The sequence below is a fragment of the Oncorhynchus mykiss genome, chromosome 12 (assembly GCF_013265735.2).
Source record: "Oncorhynchus mykiss isolate Arlee chromosome 12, USDA_OmykA_1.1, whole genome shotgun sequence".
Classification (NCBI taxonomy): domain Eukaryota; kingdom Metazoa; phylum Chordata; class Actinopteri; order Salmoniformes; family Salmonidae; genus Oncorhynchus; species Oncorhynchus mykiss.
This window is the reverse complement of record NC_048576.1, coordinates 37,066,780-37,086,714: the sequence shown is the minus strand read 5'-3', so window position 1 is coordinate 37,086,714 and position 19,935 is coordinate 37,066,780. Positions and strand designations below refer to the sequence as shown.

The 19,935-nt window shown below is 43.2% G+C and overlaps 1 protein-coding gene across 1 annotated transcript in view; it reads right to left on the bottom strand.

Moving 5' to 3' along the window:
• Positions 1-19,749, bottom strand: part of LOC110537536 (collagen alpha-1(XXVI) chain) — a 56,844-nt gene extending 37,095 nt beyond the window's left edge. Inside the window, exons 1-4 of the mRNA XM_036937491.1 lie at positions 19,715-19,749; positions 19,508-19,615; positions 18,649-18,771; positions 17,525-17,628 (exon numbers count right to left, since the gene is read on the bottom strand). Coding sequence (XP_036793386.1) covers positions 17,525-17,628; positions 18,649-18,695 — 151 coding nt within the window. The 5' untranslated portion in view covers positions 18,696-18,771; positions 19,508-19,615; positions 19,715-19,749. The remainder of the gene's footprint in view (positions 1-17,524; positions 17,629-18,648; positions 18,772-19,507; positions 19,616-19,714) is intronic.
• Between the last annotated feature and the right edge of the window lie 186 nt (positions 19,750-19,935).

Here is a 19,935-nt window from a genome sequence, read left to right as displayed (position 1 = left end):
TACATATGCTAAAGTAAAACTTTGTCAGGGGATACTTTTAGTAGTCATTCTACACTCCACATCCACTGTCCCCAGCCATGATGCTTTGATGGAAGATGGAACTTGAAGTCAAACCATAATAAGTCATTGTGTCCTGCTTGTTTTCTCATAGCTCTCCACATCAGCATACAGCAGTTTCCTACTGTGTGCAGCTGCTCCTCTTATGTCTTTATCATCCAAACAACATGCTCAGTGTTCTCCTGTTTCCCATGCTACAAGCCCAAGCAAATAACACCAGGGAAAGGATTTGATCGTGCCGCTATCACAATGAGTCGGCAGGAATTTATAGGAAAACAGGTTGGCCAAAGATTGTCTGCATTGAACACCATCCTCTTCATAACTCAAAGTGGGACTAACCGTACCCCCAAACACATCAACTCCATGATCCCAGACTAACTCCAATTTGCATACTGTCCCAACAGATCCATAGACGACGCGATCTCATTTGCACTCCACACTGCCCTCACCCACCTAGATAAGAGGAATACTTATGTGAGAATGCTGTTCATTGACTACAATGACTACAGCTCAGCGTTCAACACCATAGTCCCCTCCAAGCTCGTCACCAAGCTTAGGACCCTGGGACTGAAAATGGAGCTTCAGAGGGTGATGTAGACAGCCCAGTACATCACTGGGGCTGAGCTCCTTGATATTCAGGACCTGGCCATCCAGGCGGTGTGAAAAGAAGGCCCGGAGCATGGTGAAAGACTCCAGCCACAAAGCCATAGACTGTTCTCTCGGCTTCCGCACGGCAAGCAGTACCAGTGTATCAAGTCTGACACCAACAGGTTCCTGAACAGCTTCTATACCCAAGCCATAAGACTGCTAAATGGCTAACTAAATAGCTAACAAAATGGCTACGCAGACTATCTGAGTTGACTCCTGTATTTTATAAAAATCTCTATGCACACTCACAGGGTCCTACATACTCACGCACACTGACACTCCAACACACACACACAAACACTCCATAATTTACCCACACACAATATGCACATACACTTACAGTATATTGACTCTACACGCAGACACACCCACTCACATACAATCATCATATTCACTGCTGCTACTCTGTTTATCATATATCCTGATGGCTAGTCACCTTACCCCTTTATATACAGTTGAAGTCGGAAGTTTACATACACCTTAGCCAAATAACATTTAATCCTAGTAAAAATTCCCTGGCTTAGGCCAGTTAGGATCACCACTTTGTTTTAAGAATGTGAAATGTCAGAATAATAGTAGAGAAAATGATTTATTTGAGGTTTTATTACTTTCATCACATTCCCAGTGGGTCAGAAGATTACATACACTCAATTAGTATTGGTAGCATTGCCTTTAAATTGTTTAACTTGGGTCAAACGTTTTGCGTAGCCTTCCACAAGCTTCCCACATTAAGTTGGGTGAATTTTGGCAAATTTTTCGTGACAGAGCTGGTGCAACGGAGTCAGGTTTGTAGGCCTCCTTGCTCGCACATGCTTTTTCAGTTCTGGAATAGTGTGAGTCTATGTCCCACTCTGAACCTGAACCCTAACCCTTAACTTCTAGGGAAGTGAGCCGGATCCCTCTCTTACGGCCTGTGGGGCCACAGTGTGTCCACCTGTCCCGTTCAGCTGTCTACTACCATTTCCTGCTCTGCAATCCACTGCGCTCCACTGTCTATCCGTCTGTCTGTCTGGTTCTCATGTTCCTTGGTGCAATGTGTCATGCCATTCCATTTTGATTATCACTTACCAAAGCTGATATTTATTGGCAGTTGGATGAACAACTGACGGAAGCTTAATGGGACAATGTATATTTTCCAGTCTAAGGTTGTAGTTATTGCTTGCTACTAAGTGATATGGGCCTGTCCAGCTTGGGAACTTCCTCTTCAAGAAAAATACAAACTTGGTTCTCACAATCAAACCACTGTTTGCGAGTATGAACCGTATCTCTGTAGTGCGTTAATAATAGTAAACTAATGTATGTTTTTTCCTTACAGTAGGTAGAGCTAGCATCTGTTTATGTTTTCCATACTCTTATCAATCAGTAAGTTGCAAGGCAACAGCAATATGTGGAATTCATGTGAATGGTGGAGAATGTTCTCAGATGTTAAATTAGCCATGCATGCTGTGTGATATGAAGCAAGTTATGGAAAAACAAATAATCTGCATTATAATCAGTTCACTTGAGGACAAACAGAAACAGAGTTTACATGGCAGATTTCCAAGCAAAGGTGCAAGGTTGTGTGAGTTAACCCTGTTACATCTGGGGTGCGTTAATGAACTACAAACATATATCCACTCAAACCACTTCTTACCAGACACGTCTCTACATTGTAACTCACACACTCAAATTTATGTGGCTGTACATGTGGCTGAACTACAGAGAAATATATGGGTCGATGTGACCCAATGCAACCCAACACGACCCAGTCTTGGGAAGTCTGTTTGCCAAAACCATTAAACACATTGACCTGAAAAAAAAACAATGGGGACTCAACATATGTAGATCTGGGTTTCATGACAGAGTTATCACTTCCAGTTACCATGAGGGAAAAACCCTTGTTCACCTTGAAATTTAATCAAACATGTTGACTGCTTGAGCTTCCACATAAGAATAGCAATAGGGCATTTCCCAAATTTCGATGATCACTTTTTCCCAAAAACATAAAACACAGGTGAAATAAATTGGAACGCCAGTGTTCACAACGCAGCACCAGGGATGGATGGATGGTAGAGATGGGGTCACCGAGGAGCACTGGGGAGGTCCTGGCACAGCCCCAGTTGAGCTCTTTAACTACTACCCCATTATTGTTTTAGATATGGACTACAAAATATCCCCGGACATTGCTCAGCCAGAGATAGGCATCAGAAAGGCCGTGTCGGAGGACGAGGGAAGTAGGAGGGACCGAGGTGGAAGGGGAAATGAGAACCAGGCTCCAGAGTCCCCCAGCGTTGTGATTCCCCTCCAGTCTCACAATCAGAGGGGATGGAAGAGCTCATCTGGACCTTACATAAACACTGCCTGGTTCTCTCTACAACACACCCCAAGATCACTGCTGGAGAACTCCATCAAAACCCCATCGGCAACTAAAACAACAGAAAGAGTTGATGATCTGTGTATCTCAGAAGGACTACTGCTTACAGTCATTGTGGTTTAAAGTGGTGATAATCTCTTGATTGGAGATTAGTTTAATGCTCTTACATTTCAGCAGCACATAGGCTTGTCTGTGATCAGAGTTAAAAGGAGTTAAAGGGACAAGCACATCCCCCTCTTTGGAAGGCTGACCACATTTCCCATTAGAGTGTTCACAGTAGGGGAGCACATCACTAATGTCTTGCGATGAGGGGGAATGTCAAGACATGGCCCGGGATACTGCATTTCCATCCCATGTTTGATGTCACTGAAACACGCAGGCTTCGTCTTGTCGCAGTGGGGCGGATATATTTGGCCTAACCGAAATGTTTAGAGGAGGATTTTGCCCTTAATTGGTAAAGATGGGATCTGCTGCCGTCAGATGTCAGTGCTGGTCTCCTATGGAGCAGAGGAGGAAGTGGCCTGCCGGGGGCTGCTTGGGGGCTGGAGCTGACCAACTCTCCATGGAACATCCTTTCAAGCAAGCGTCTCACCAAAATATTTTCTTAGATCAACCGAACACAGAAGGTCACTAGTTCTGAGAGGCCCTTTGACCAAGCCCTTGAGCCTTGAGAACAAAAGTAGAGAGGAGAGAGGGAGTGAGAAAGGAGAAGAGCAAGACAAGGAGAGGGTGGAAGCTTGATTGATTGACCATACCATTAGAAATTGGTCTGGAAGGGGGAGAAGGAGACCTATGCCTATCTGTCTTTAATGCTGACTTCTAGGGAGTTTCTGTACATAAGCTCAAGGTACCTAAGTCACTACCGGTTGACTGTCGAAGACTAACAATCGTCACAGGCACTCAATTTCTTTCTCTACTATCAAATGGAACCTACAGTTGAAGTCGGAAGTTTACATACGCTTAGGTTGGAGTCATTAAAACTCGTTTTTCAACCACTCCACAAATTTCTTGTTCACAAACGGTAGTTTTTGCAAGTTGATTAGGACATCTACTCTGTGCATGACACAAGTCATTTTCCAACAATTGTTTACAGACAGGTTATTTCACTTGTAATTCACTGTATCACAATTCCAAGTGGGTCAGAAGTTTACATACACTAAGTTGACTGTGCCATTAAACAGCTTGGAAAATTCCAGAAAATGATGTTATGGCTTTAGAAGCTTCTGATAGGCTAATTGACATAATTTGAGTCAATTGGAGGTGTATCTGTGGATGTATTTCAAGGCCTACCTTCAAACTCTGTGCCTCTTTGCTTGACATCATGGGAAAATCAAAAGAAATCAGCCAAGACCTCAGAAAAATAATTGTAGACCTCCACAAGTCTGCTTCATCCTTGGGAGCAATTTCCAAATGCCTGAAGGTACCACGTTCATCTGTACAAACGCAGCCATCATACCGCTCAGGAAGGAGACGCGTTCTGTCTCCTAGAGATTAACGTACTTTGGTGCGAAAAGTGCAAATCAATCCCAGGACAACAGCAAAGGACCTTGGGAAGATGCTAGATGAAACAGGTACAAAGGTATCTATATCCACAGTAAAATGAGTCCTATATCGACATAACCTGAAAGGCCGCTCAGCAAGGAAGAAGCCACAGCTCCAAAACCGCCATAAAAAAGCCAAATTATGGTTTGCAACTACACATGGGGACAAAGATCGTACTTTTTGGAGAAATGTCCTCTGGTCTGATGAAACAAAAAGGGCCATAAAGACCATTGTTATGTTTGGAGGAAAAAGGGGGAGGTTTGCAAGCTGAAGAACACCATCCCAACCGTGAAGCACGGTGGTGGCAGCATCATGTTGTGGGGGTGCTATGCTGCAGGAGGGACTGTTGCACTTCACAAAATAGATGGCATCATGAAGAAGAAAAATGATGTGGATATATTGAAGCAACATCTAAAGACATCAGTCAGGAAGTTAAAGCTTGGTTGCAAATGGGTGTTCCAAATGGACAATGACCCCAAGCATACTTCCAAAGTTGTGGCAAAATGGCTTAAGGACAACAAAGTCAAGGTATTGGAGTGGCCAACACAAAGCCCTGACCTCAATCCTATAGAAAATGTGTGGGCAGAACTGAAAAAGCGTGTGCGAGCAAGGAGGCCTACAAACCTGACTCAGTTACACCGGCTCTGTCAGGAGGAATGGCCCAAAATTCACAGAACTCATTGTGGGAAGCTTGTAAAAGGCTACCTGAAAAGTTTGACCCAAGTTAAACAATTTAAAGGCATTGCTACCAAGTACTAATTGAGTGTATGTAAACTTCTGAACCACTGGGAATGTGATGAAAGAAATAAAAGCTGAAATAAATCATTATCTCTACTATTATTCTGACATTTTACATTCTTAAGACAAAGTGGTGATCCTAACTGGCCTAAAACAGGGAGTTTTTGCTAGGATTAAATGTCAGGAATTGTGAAAAACTAAGTTTAAATGTATTTGGCTAAGGTGTATGTAAACGTCCGACTTCAACTGTACATACCATCTGCATGTTGCGGCTCAAACTTTTCTTGCCCAAGAATTGTCAATAAAAACTCAGATTTATTCCTGGTCACAATTCGTGTTCCATTGTCCAAAAACCCCTTTCCAAATAGTTTTCCTTAGACTATCTTTTCCGATAAAGCTAAGTGAGGAGAAATCAGTGGCTCCATGACTGCACGGTCCTGTAAGTGCTCAGGGACGCCTCTTGCTTTTGGCAGGATGAGCTACAGTACGCTTTAGCAGCGCTGGAGACTCGCCACCGGCAATCTCCAAAACCCAGCGACGATGTTCCGCCTCAGATTTATTGCTTTATAATGGGGATATCCTCCTCAGTGGTCATTACCACAGACAGAGACTCAGGCTCCAGCTTCGTTAGCAGGCTTTTTCCCAGCCGTCCAAACAATCTCATGAGAGACTTAGGTGTGCCACAAACCTAGTAAAGTGGTGATTTAAACAAACGCAGTGGGATTTTAGCCGCTATTTGATTTATGGAGCCGGTCAATACAATAGCGGTAAGTGGAGGCTGGGATAGTACGGTAGGATGCAGGGGCTGTAGGGATGCTGTTACCGACAGTCTGTGCCTGTGGACGTAACGAGCAGTGAGAACAGTGTGCTGGCTTACATGGACTGCCGTCTGGGAACCCTACAGCACACAGACAGATTAACAGTCTGGTTATTACTGAACTGACTCCCATCTTCAGCTCTTACTGGTCCACTTAGGCAGAGACAGGAGGAAAAGATGGGATCGGGAGAGAGAGAAACAAAGAGAGTGAAGAAGAGAAGAGAGGGAGTTACATACTACAGGCCACAGTATAATTCATGCTCACACAAAATTTTTTTAAACGTGCACACATACTGCATACATACTGCACACATTCACTCACACTGAGCAGTGAATTCACTTGGAGGCATTTAGTACCGCTTGCCTGCTGTGTACTATGTAGGTAGCGAAAGGACCATCAGAATGAGTCAATTGTCCAATGGTCCTTACCTACTGTACACAGACTGAGTAAATATTAAAATGTTTACGTCTGCGTGACCTCTAATTCAAATCCATAACTTCAAGAGAAAACAAGCAGATGTCACTGATTCGTAAATAATCAGCTGACATTGAACAGTCAACTCTTCTTGTGTGCTTAAAAGATAGTAAGCAATTGTTTCCCAGTCCATTGTAGTTGGAGTGTGACTGGAGGTGATACCCATGACTAGAGGCAGTGATTTCCTAACTTTTTGACATTGTGACCGAACTAAATCCTGTTGAATAGACAAGACAATTAGCTTCAGCCTCACAACCAAGAGGTACTGGTGACAACCCACTGGGAGGATTAACCTGAGGTCACAGTCACAGTGACCCACTCAGCTCTCGCTTGAGAGGAACTCCAGGGTCAAGGTGCCTCCCACCCATCCACCCCAACACTGGCAGGCAGACCCTGCATATCATGTATTCCTACGCTATCGGATTTGGACCAGGGCCATATATTAAGTCTCTCTTTACCTTGCTCCATTACACCACCACCCCTATTCTGTATTTCTCTCCCTCTCTTAGCCAGACTGTGTCTGACCCTTCCTTTTGACAGGCCAGCTCCACAGTGACGAGAGCAGGCCCTGCATGGCTCCATATGGATGCAATTATTCCAGGCATTTCGACCACTTCTAAAAATGTTAGCAGACACATTTCCAAAGGTTAAGCAAACATCGAAAAACACGCACCTTTGATCATATCTTATGGGCCTTTGGCTGAAATGCACCTTTCGTAAAGACATTCATTCCGACTCAAATGGGGTCAATAGCAACTGAATCAATTCAAAGCTGCCAATGTATTCTGCATTATGACCTAAAAAACGAAGGCTAAATCTAACTATCACTCTATTGCCTGAGCCAGTGATTGATGTTAAATTGAACCTACTATACAAACATCATTCTGTAGCATACATGGCCAAGTGTCTGCCACGGTACATCTTTAAATTAGCCACTACTTTGCCAGTCTGAGGGGTATTTAGTTGCACCTGGAATTCAAGCCACTGACTCATACCACTGAGTGGTGATGATGATTTGTGACTCTCACGTACAGACAAAGCTTAAGATATTAGTCTAGACTCTAGACCCCCACACTACACTGAGAGAGGTCTATTACGGGTGCTTTCCCAGGGATATCTCAATGCCTTACAGTCTGTGGATGGGAGTGGTGGGTTGGGGGAGGTTAGGAGGGTTGAGTTAGCAGGACGTGAATCAAAACAAAAGCAGTTGGCATGTTCCTGTGAGAGCAGCTCCAACCACGGCTGAAATCTGGTCACTGTAACCCGAGTTGAGTCTGGGAGAGGGGCTCCCTCTGAGAAAGGCAACCCGTGTCCCGAGGGGTTCAGTCTGTCCAAATATTTGACCAAACACGCAGATAAGTGTCTGTAGCCTGCAGACAATCACAGAGCACTGCTCTCTCTGCTTGCTTTTCACTCAAAATAAGTAAAAGTTCCAATACAAGTTGCTGTGGAGTTCCGTGAAGGATATTTTCATGTTTGTTTTAGTATAGCAAAGTATGAAAAAGTATTGCACTCCCTCTGCAATTACTTTGGTCTCCAAATGGTGTGGGAATGAAGACACAGCATCAAAGTAAGTAGAAAACCCCTTAAACCAAGTGTTTCCACTGTAGATCATGAAGAACTTAAGCCAAGCAAAGTGGCCAGATGTTCTCAAGCCATTCTGGAAAAGCAAGTGGACCTCTCTTTCAAGGACTTATCATCCAAATCCCTCCTTTGGTCACAACAAAGGCTGTGGCGGGTTTTCCTGAGTCTCATTCCTTCTGTGGACAAATGCATTCCAGGCTGGCCCACAGAAGTCAGGGACGCGACCAGGCCTCTCCAGCTGGTCCCGCTGACCCTCCATAAATCATGTCTGCTGCCACTCAGAGCATAACACAGACAGACACACTTCAGAGCCATGCCAATGCCTCGCCTCGCAGGCTGCTGCCCTTTAGCAGGCAACACATTTCAGGTCAGCCAGGTCAGTGCCTTCCCACTGGGCACACACTGGTTGAATCAACGTTGTTTCCACATAATTTCAATGAAATTACATTGAACCAATGTGGCACATATACGTTTAATTGGCATCTGTGCCCAGTGGGATATTTGTTTATAAACGAGAGGTACGTGGCTTTTTAAAGGTTGTTTTGGGGTGTCTGGAATAGTTCACAATATGTTCTTAGACTCTCCTGAAATAGTTCCTGGATTTCCAGATAAAACAATACAAATGTTTATAGGGACTTGAATAGGGAGATGAATGATTCTAGTATTTGTCTCTATTCTTAGTCTCCTCAGATGCACACTTGTTTGGTTGTTCTGCACTATGGGGATGATTTGTATCCTTTGGTTGGTGAGTAGGGAGTTCTGGATAATCTAATGATGCACTGGAGGAAAATACTCAGTCCATTCCCAACTGTGGATCTAAGGAACATCATATACAGTGCCGTCAGAAAGTATTCAAACCCCTTGACTTATTCCACATTTTGTTGTGTTACAGCCTGAATTCAGAATGGATTACATCACTTTTTTCTCACACATCTACACACAATACCCCATAACGACAAAGTGAAAACATGTTTTTAGAATAGTTTGCAAATCTATCTAAAAGGAATTACAGAAATATCTCATTTACATACAGTACCAATCCAAAGTTTGGACACATCTACAGTACTTATTCCAGGGTTTTTCTTTATTTTGAGTATTTCCTACATTGTAGAATAATAGTGAAGCCATCAAAACTATGAAATAACACATATGGAATAATTTAGTAACCAAGAAAATATATTTCATATTTGAGATTCTTCAAAGTAGCCTTTGCCTTGATGACAGCTTTGCACATTCTTTGCACATGCTTTTCCAACAGTCTTGAAGGAGTTCCTACATATGCTGAGCACTTGTTGGCTGCTTTTCCATCACTCTGCGGTCCAACTCATCCCAAACCATCTCAATTGGGTTGAGGTCGGAGGATTGTGGAGGCCAGGTCATCTGATACAGCACTCCATCAATCTCCTTCTTGGTCAAATAGCCCTTACACAGTCTGGAGGTGTGTTGAAAAACAAATGATAGTCCCACCAAGCGCCAACAAGATGGAATGGTATGTCGCTGCAGAATGCTGTGGTTGTCACACCCTGATCTGTGTCAACTGCCCTTGTGCTTGTCTCCAACCACCTCCATGTGTCGCCCATCTTCCCCACTTATCCCCTGGATATTTATACCTGTGTTTTCTGTCTGTCTGTGCCAGTTCGTCTTGTTTGTTCAAGCCTACTAACGTTTTGTGTCTCAGCTGCTCCTCTTTCCAGTTTCTCTTTTCTCGCCCTCCTGGTTTTGACCCTTGCCTGTCCTGTCTCCGAGCCCGCCTGCCTGACCCCTCTGCCTGTCCCTGACCCTGAGCCTGCCTGCCGTCCTGTACCTTTGCTCCTACTCTGGATTATCGACCCCTGCCTGCCTTGACCTGTCGTTTGCCTGCCCCTGTTGTTACAATAAACATTGTTACTTCACACACAGTCTGCACTTGGGTCTACCTTGATCCCTGATAGTGGTAGCCATGCTTGTTAAGTGTGCCTTGAAATAATCAAAATAAAGAAAAACCCTTGAATGAGTAGGTGTGTCCAAACTTTGGACTGGTACTGTAAGTCAATACTTTGTAGGTGCATATTTGGCAGTGATTACAGCTGAGACTTTCTGCATAAGTCTTTTATAGCTTTCCACACCTGGATTGTGCAACATTATTATTGAAAATATTCTTCAAGCTCTGTCATGGTTGTTGATCATTGCTAGACAACATTTTCAGGTCTCGCCATAGATTTTCAAGTAGATTTAAGTCAAAACTGTAACTTAGCAACTCAGGAACATTCACTGTCATCTTGGTAAGCAATTATAGTGTAGATTTGGCCTTGTGTTTTAGGTTATTGTCCTGGTGAAAGGTGAATTCATCTCCCACTGTCTGGTGGAAAGCAGACTGAACCAGGTTTTCCTCTAGGATTTTGCCTGTGCATAGCTCCATTCCGTTTACTTTTTATCATGAAAAACTCCCCAGTCCTTAACGATTACAAGCATACCTATAAGATGATGCAGCCACCACTATTCTTGAAAATATGGGGAGTGGTACTCAATAATGTGTTGTATTGGATTTGCCCCAAACATAAAAACTTGTATTCAGGACAAAAAGTTAATTGTTTACCACATTTTTTGCAGTATTACCTTAAGTGCCTTGTTGCAAACAGGATGCATGTTTTGGAATATTTGTTTTATTCTGTACAGGTTTCCTTCTTTTCACTCTGTCAATTAGGTTAGTATTGTTGAGTAACTACAATGTTGTTGATCCATCCTCAGTTTTCTCCTACCACATCCATTAAACTCTGTAAGTATTTTAAAGTCACCATTGGCCTCATGGCCTCAGCAGTTTCTTTCCTCTCTGGCAACTGAGTTAGGAAGGACGCCTGTATCTTTGTAGTGACTGAGTGTATTGATACACCATCCAAAGTGTAATTACTAAACTTCACCATGCTCAAAGGGATACTCAATGTCTACCAATAAGTGCCCTTTGCGAGGCATTGTAAAACCACTCTGGTCTTTTTGGTTGAATCTGTATTCGAAATTCATTACTCGACTGAGGATCCTTACAGATAATTGTATGTGTGGGGTACAGAGATGAGGTCGTCATTAAAATATTATGTTAAACACTATTATTACACACAGACTGAGTCCATGCAACTTATTATGTGACTTGTTAAGCACAATTTTACTCCTGAACTTATTTAGGCTTACCATAACAAAGGGGTTGAATGCTTATTGACTCAAGACATTTCAACTTTTCATTTTTAATTACTTTGTAAAAAATATCTAAAAACATAATTAACTTTGACATTATGGGGTATTGTCTGTAGGCCAGTAACAAAAAAATCTAAATTTAATCCATTTTAAATTCAGGCTGTAACACAACAAAATGCGGAAAAAGTCAAGGGGTGTGAATACTTTCTGAAGGCACTGTAAATGCAGGTCAATGCAGCAACCGTAAATTGGTCACTTGAGTTCCCTGCTCACATTTTGTAATCAGGGTAATAAATAATAACCTTTTGACTTCTGACAAATTGTGCATGAATAATAGCATTACCAAATGCATATGCTTATGTCGAGTAATACTACTCAACAGTAATTTGTTATGGTCACTTAAAATACAGTCCAGGGAGTATCAATCAAGTAAGAATCATGCCAAATCCAGCAAATAACAACTCACTACAAAGCCTGGGTTTTAGTGGAGGAAAGCGAATGATTGAGGCAGCGTTCTCAAGGCCCTGTCATGAAAGTCATCGAAGCAGAACAAAAATATGAGTCAAGTGAAATATTACAGCCACAATGCTATTTTTTTCCCCCCTTGACGTAAAATTACATTTAACAGAGACTATGAAGCCTTCAATGGATTGGATGGGAACTCAAAAGGACACGGGTGAGTATGGGAAGCACATGGCATATGAAGAAAATTCTGTGAAACTGATTGAAAAAGAATCTGTTTTGTTCCCTCAACATTATGGACAGCTTGAGTCAAAATGTGTGTTCCATTGGCTCTGGACCTTCGTAGACTCTGTGCCTTTATGACTGGGTTCCACTGGATGCTTGAAAGGGCAGAACTATGTCCCCTTTGAAACATCCAGTTCTCATTGCTACGGACAATACATCTATTGTCTGTTTCACCACCAAAGACTGAATCCTTCTGGTTAAAGTCTGACGAAGTTAGTGCGCGCACATCCAGCCAATTTCACAGGTGCAATTCCACAGCTTCTAAATCTGACGAAGACGGTTAAAAAGCTGCACAGTTGAACTATATTTTTTCCTATGAAATCGGACACTTGCCATGTGCCTGCAACATGCTCATCTTGACAGGGACTGGCAGTTCATGAGAACACTTGCTTACAAAGTCCCATAATAGGCTCCCTGTCAAATGGCTCCTAAGAGTGGATGTCGTGATGACTCTTCTCTTAACCGGCTGTTTCCATAGAGCAGTGAAATCCGGGGTACAGCAGCTGTGCATGCACTACCACAGACAGCTGGCTGATACCCAGCTTTCACATCCACCAGGTTGCAGACACACACACACACACACACACACTCTCACACACACACACACACACACACACACACACACACACACACACACACACACACACACACACACACACACACACACACACACACACACACACACACACACACACACACACACACACACACCAAGGCTAGATGACACACTCGCCGCCCAGCGCATTACGGCATGACGACAACCTGGAAGAGCTCACTCTAGAGGAGTCGCAAACCTGAAACAACAACGACGCGCTGGTTTCAATTAACGCAACGGCCCTGGGAGCGAACGCTGTCTGAAACAACTGTGTCGATAGAGTGGGGGGAGACCTCCCAACCCCAGATGATGTAATTTCTTTCCCTCAGAAGCATATGCTTTCTGGGTAAAGACGGGAAAGGCATGTGGTTCTTGCCACAACAGTAAGTGGGCTGACTTCTGCAACTGTGGCTTTCCTATCCAGGGATAACATTGCCTCCCGAGCACTGATCCTGGGGTGCTTCGCTTCAACAGTCTAGAGACGAGGCTGTGAATAGCACCTTGTTCTTTGAACTTTTTTTGCCATTCAAAGCACATTGGAGTTTTGCAATGGGTATGTGAACAGTGAATGTGTACAGCTCCAACTGCTGATGTTCCAAGAATAAATAACAGGTTACAAATCTCTAGTCACTGCATTTCCATATCTCCCTCTTCCTCTATTGCTTTATACAGTGCCTTGCGAAAGTATTCGGCCCCCTTGAACTTTGCGACCTTTTGCCACATTTCAGGCTTCAAACATAAAGATATAAAACTGTATTTTTTTGTGAAGAATCAACAACAAGTGGGACACAATCATGAAGTGGAACGACATTTATTGGATATTTCAAACTTTTTTAACAAATCAAAAACTGAAAAATTGGGCGTGCAAAATTATTCAGCCCCCTTAAGTTAATACTTTGTAGCGCCACCTTTTGCTGTGATTACAGCTGTAAGTCGCTTGTCAGTTTTGCACATCGAGAGACTGAAATTTTTTCCCATTCCTCCTTGCAAAACAGCTCGAGCTCAGTGAGGTTGGATGGAGAGCATTTGTGAACAGCAGTTTTCAGTTCTTTCCACAGATTCTCGATTGGATTCAGGTCTGGACTTTGACTTGGCCATTCTAACACCTGGATATGTTTATTTTTGAACCATTCCATTGTAGATTTTGCTTTATGTTTTGGATCATTGTCTTGTTGGAAGACAAATCTCCGTCCCAGTCTCAGGTCTTTTGCAGACTCCATCAGGTTTTCTTCCAGAATGGTCCTGTATTTGGCTCCATCCATCTTCCCATCAATTTTAACCATCTTCCCTGTCCCTGCTGAAGAAAAGCAGGCCCAAACCCATGATGCTGCCACCACCATGTTTGACAGTGGGGATGGTGTGTTCAGCTGTGTTGCTTTTACGCCAAACATAACGTTTTGCATTGTTGCCAAAAAGTTCAATTTTGGTTTCATCTGACCAGAGCACCTTCTTCCACATGTTTGGTGTGTCTCCCAGGTGGCTTGTGGCAAACTTTAAACGACACCTTTTATGGATATCTTTAAGAAATGGCTTTCTTCTTGCCACTCTTCCATAAAGGCCAGATTTGTGCAATATACGACTGATTGTTGTCCTATGGACAGAGTCTCCCACCTCAGCTGTAGATCTCTGCAGTTCATCCAGAGTGATCATGGGCCTCTTGGCTGAATCTCTGATCAGTCTTCTCCTTGTATGAGCTGAAAGTTTAGAGGGACGGCCAGGTCTTGGTAGATTTGCAGTGGTCTGATACTCCTTCCATTTCAATATTATCGCTTGCACAGTGCTCCTTGGGATGTTTAAAGCTTGGGAAATATTTTTGTATCCAAATCCGGCTTTAAACTTCTTCACAACAGTATCTCGGACCTGCCTGGTGTGTTCCTTGTTCTTCATGATGCTCTCTGCGCTTTTAACGGACCTCTGAGACTATCACAGTGCAGGTGCATTTATACGGAGACTTGATTACACACAGGTGGATTGTATTTATCATCATTAGTCATTTAGGTCAACATTGGATCATTCAGAGATCCTCACTGAACTTCTGGAGAGAGTTTGCTGCACTGAAAGTAAAGGGGCTGAATAATTTTGCACGCCCAATTTTTCAATTTTTGATTTGTTAAAAAAGTTTGAAATATCCAATAAATGTCGTTCCACTTCATGATTGTGTCCCACTTGTTGTTGATTCTTCACAAAAAATACAGTTTTATATCTTTATGTTTGAAGCCTGAAATCTGGCAAAAGGTCGCAAAGTTCCAGGGGGCCGAATACTTTCGCAAGGCACTGTACCTATATACTGTATGCTGTTTGGCAGACACCTTTCTCCAAAGAGAATAACAGTAGTGCTTGCATACTTTTTCATATGGGTGGCCCCAGCGGGAATTGAACCCATGATCCTGGCAATGCAAGCACCATATGAAAACCCTTTAAATAACAATTTTTGGTTCTAGGTAGAACTCTTTACGCAGAGGATTCAACATGGAACCAAAAGAGTTCTACCTGGAACCAAAAATGGTTCTTCTATAGAACAGCCCCAAAAAACTTTTGGAATCCTGAGCATGACAGGACCACTCTCCCATCTCTTGCTGCCAGGTCCTTCACCTGAAGCTGCAACAAGGCTACACTGGAGAATTCCAGACCAACATTTTATACCTTTCAACATTTTGATTCAGCAATTATAACTTAATTTTTTTATTTTTTATGACTAGCACTCATTTTCTTCACCAAAATCAACAGATCATGTCATGCATGAAGGACATGATATCTGATAGCCATGGTTGAGTTGCCATGCCAGTGGATTCCGCAGCCATGTGAATAACTGCAAAGATGGAGATGTTTGGTGATGGGGCCAGAAGCAGATGTTCAAGAATCATGGCTGAATCCTAATTTGTAACGGGTGCTTGAGATTCACGCAAATCTCCCAATGACAGTTTTACATGATTTACTGTAGGTGAATGTTAAGTGAAGCTATTTGTGTGTGTGTGTGTGTGTGTGTGTGTGTGTGTGTGTGTGTGTGTGTGTGTGTGTGTGTGTGTGTGTGTTAGAGCTGAGCTTCCTGCCCTGAAACAGCAAATCCCTGGGGTTCCTAGTCTGCCCTGTGAAGGCATCCGCTCTAACAGGGGAGAGGTAGAAAGAGAGAGAGTTTGGGTAGGGGGGTTTGGTGCATTAACAACAGCTGGAGCGGATGACCTTGGTTCCCTTGAAACCAAAACAAGGCTCTCAGTAGAACAGACCAGTAGGGCCAGGGGGTTCACTTTACCGAGGGTCGCCCCACTCCACAACAGTCTGGCTCTGTTTACCCATTCACAGGGAAAGCACTTCCAGTCAGGGAGAGGCCCCTCTCCAGACAGTATGTGGAGGGGTGTGTGTATGTGTGAATGTACTTGTGTGTGTCACTGCCATAGAGATTGATAGAGGACTCTTCATTGTATCTGTCTTATTATGGCGTTTGTGACTGCACGGGCAACGCCATTGAGGCCATCTCCATTTTGAAGTAAGTAGTCCATTTTCTTCTTCAACTCCTTCTATGAGGTAGTAAACAAACTGAAAGGGTGCATATAAAGCCAAGGTTGGCGATTGACGGCAACCTGTTATGGAATGTTTATTCACAAGTATTATTCATTGGCTGATCCCTCTTGATGACCTGGATGGAACTATGTGCTCCTTCCTTAACCCATAGGAAGTCCCACCCAGTTGACTACTTCAAAATGGTGAATGTCCTCAATGGCGCTGCCCATGCTAAAATAAGCTTTTGGGCCCTAGAGTCCTCTATCATTCTCTATGGTCACCGCACAATATGACAACAACATACTGTTTTTGGTACAATTGAAGGATAGAGTGCAGCATCATCATCAGGTAGCCACTGGAACATCAAGATATCAGAGATAGATAGCAGTGCATACAGACAGAAACAAGTAAACATGTCGTCCCCCACGAATGATACAGCGCCATTAACAATCATTTCACATCTTCATGACATATGCTTTCCTTCAGTAAGTTGACTCCTCAGAACACAGAGGAGGGTCATCAATCCTATGTTCAACAGAGCTACAGTCTGAACTGGGGAGCAGAGCCATGTTCTCTGTATCAGACACCAGTCATAAATCTGAACCCCCATATCGGTGACACGAGAACAGAAAAAACACAGTATCTTGGTCCATTAAGTTACAATAAGGAAACTTTTCCCAAGAAGAAGCAGAACAGTGAGTCCAACCAAGAGGGAGGACCAGTAAGTATAATCTGTCATTTAGAGCCAAGTTGAGCTTTTGATTCAGTGACTATCCCTATCTATTGTCTTCCTTACACCACAGTCAGGAGATTCAATAAACAAAACAAACCACAAAAACAAAATGCCAAGCCAAGAATACAGCGCATGAGAGGGTGATGATCAGCCATTGTTTTTCAGCCTGGTGCGGCAGGTAGCCTAGTGGTTAGAGTGTTGGACTAGTAATCAAAAGGTTGCAAGTTCAAATCCCCGACCTGACAAGGTAAAAATCTGTCATTCTTCCCCTGAACAAGGCAAGGTTAACCCACTGTTCCTAGGCTGTCATTGAAAACAAACATTTGTTCTTAACTGGCTTGCCTAGTGAAATAATTGTTTTTCAGCCTGTGATTTTGATGTCATTCATAGCAGGGAGTTTAGGATGAAACCAATGCATGAGGTACACACAATGGGACTACAGTTTTGACTGCAGTGCCCTTGTGTCATTTCTACCTCCAGCTCACCAGTTCTCTGAGACAGACAGACAGGACAGACAGGACAGACAGGACAGACAAGACAGACAAGACAGACAACACAGGTACAGTACTCACCCTCTCTGCAGTTGTCGCCCATAAAGCCTGGGCAGCACCTCCACTCCAACGCCGTCACCTGGCGATACGTTAGCATGTATGTGGGCCGGACAATGGTCCTGTAACTGAAAGCAGAGCATAGTCACTAACTGGGGCAGATGTTCACTTCACGGACATAATTAGAGGCCTTTACAATGATTTCAGTAACATTAACAACAGACAAAAGAGAGAATACATGGACCTCTTTGCACGGGAATAACTCTAAATCAAAATATGTTGAACCTGTCTATAATATAGGGATAAAATAACAATGCCGATCCAAGCTTAACACTATGACCGAATACAGGGAACCCATTAAAGTAGTCTTTCTGGATGGATCCCAAAGACATAAAATAACCAAACAGTTGCAAATCACACACATCTATATAATAAATGGCTATGGTCTTACATTAGTGTCTGTTCTGGGAGCAATGGCAGACCTGGGAATACTGGAATGGGAAAAATCTTATTCATATGCCTTAATGGTGGATGACTTGTTGCTCTGTGTGGTGGTCGAGGGAGTAAATCTGCCTTCTTCAATCAACAAACAAATAATATTTCCATGAGGCTTAATAATCAGTCATTAGACTGTCTGCAGTCAAAGCTGGATGACATTAAGGACTCTTTAGGCTACAAATATACAAACACCATAATCATGACCCCTGTGCAACGTCTGGCCAGACTCTTGGCCAGCTGAACTGAAACCAGAATCAATGACCTGCTCTTTTCCATCAAGATGGCTTTGTCTTCAGGATATGTAGAATTATGATTCAGAATACACTGTCAGCAAAGGCCACCAAAATGTATAATGGCACTTGACCCATAGCTGTCCTAAAGAGAACCAAGGGAAACCTGGAAATGGTAGCCATTCCCTCAAAGCTACTGCAACCCATTAGGATGTATATCTATATAGTTCTTTGACGGTGAATTGACATTGTGGGGCTACTGCGCATTATCTTTTTAATTACATGCAGTGATTTGAGCAAATGATCCCTCAAAACGAGATGGTCCCAGCGCAACTCTGAAACCAGAACCTCTCATGTCTGAAGGTGTATTTTCCACTGCATGAAGGGCCTGTTGGAGTGAGTGAACTGTGCCGACCATACCTGATGAGGTTAGAACAGGGTCCCGGCCACCGGCAACTCTGAAACATACGCTGTACCAGCTTCTCTGTCCCGTTGTGCACCTGGCATGACACAGTCTTCGACACTGTGTACTGACACCAGTTCCTACCAAAGGAGACCATAGGGAGGTAAAGGTTTAGTGCGTGTCTATGTGTGTGAGTGTGTTTTAGTTTTAGTGCACGCGCGCGCGCGTGTGTGTGTGTGTGTGTGTGTGTGTGTGTGTGTGTGTGTGTGTGTGCATGGTATCTGGGAGAAGGGGATCAAAATACAAGGCAGTCAAAAACATATTTCCGTTTAACTTTGAATAATAAACCAAATATTTTTTTCCTATTCATCATTATTAAGGACAACTCTCTGGGCGGTCCGCTATTGTCAATTGAGAAGTTTGGTGTATCAAGCCAAATCTAGACAATAAAAGGATGTGAGGATGTGAAATTGGAAATAAAGTTGTTTATAGTGTCATAAACTGGAGCTGAGAGGCAATTCACATACTAAGAGAGAGTATTCAATTTGGCAGCAATGTGCAACTTGAACGTCTGCTCCATTCATCCATTCCAATCCAAACCCAGAACCACATCTTAATATTTTCTCTTAATACTCTCTTCCATTATTGCCAGTACTTCACTTCGTTATTCTTAGCGGGCAAGAAAATAGTTGTACCACAGTTATATACTTTTGTTTAAAGTCAACGCACAAGCTCATGCATTGTAGCATACAACTTCAACAGGGTTGATAACTATATAAAAGGTATATTTCTACACATCAGTAGCTGTTTAACATTGAACAACAACTTGAACTCATGATCACTTCTCTGATGAATATTTGCTTGAGGTCCACTTACCTGCGAACCGCATTGGTGCCTGCAGGGGGTCCAGCGGTGTGTTCAGTGTGGATGCGTTGCAATGTCACACCTGGAAACTGATAGATAAACCCGGTCCCTCGTGACAGACTGGGTGAAAACATCCAAATACAGAGAATGCTAAAAATGATTGAACCTGTCATTGTCCGAGAATTTAGGTTTCTGTTCGAGTGAGAGGTTGAACACTACCTGTATTTTGAAGTGGACAAAGTTTGGAGACGCGCGTCTCGGAAGTCAAAGCCGCCGCGCACAAATATACCGTCCTAATATATCGTTAAAGTAAACGAATACCATATACATTTGCAACGTCGTGAGACATTCTGGAACCTACTGTTCTCCCAGTCACCGCCTTTTTTGTCGTGTTGCTAGGCTTCTGCCTTCCAAGTCTGGACGGATTGTCTGTCTGCAGC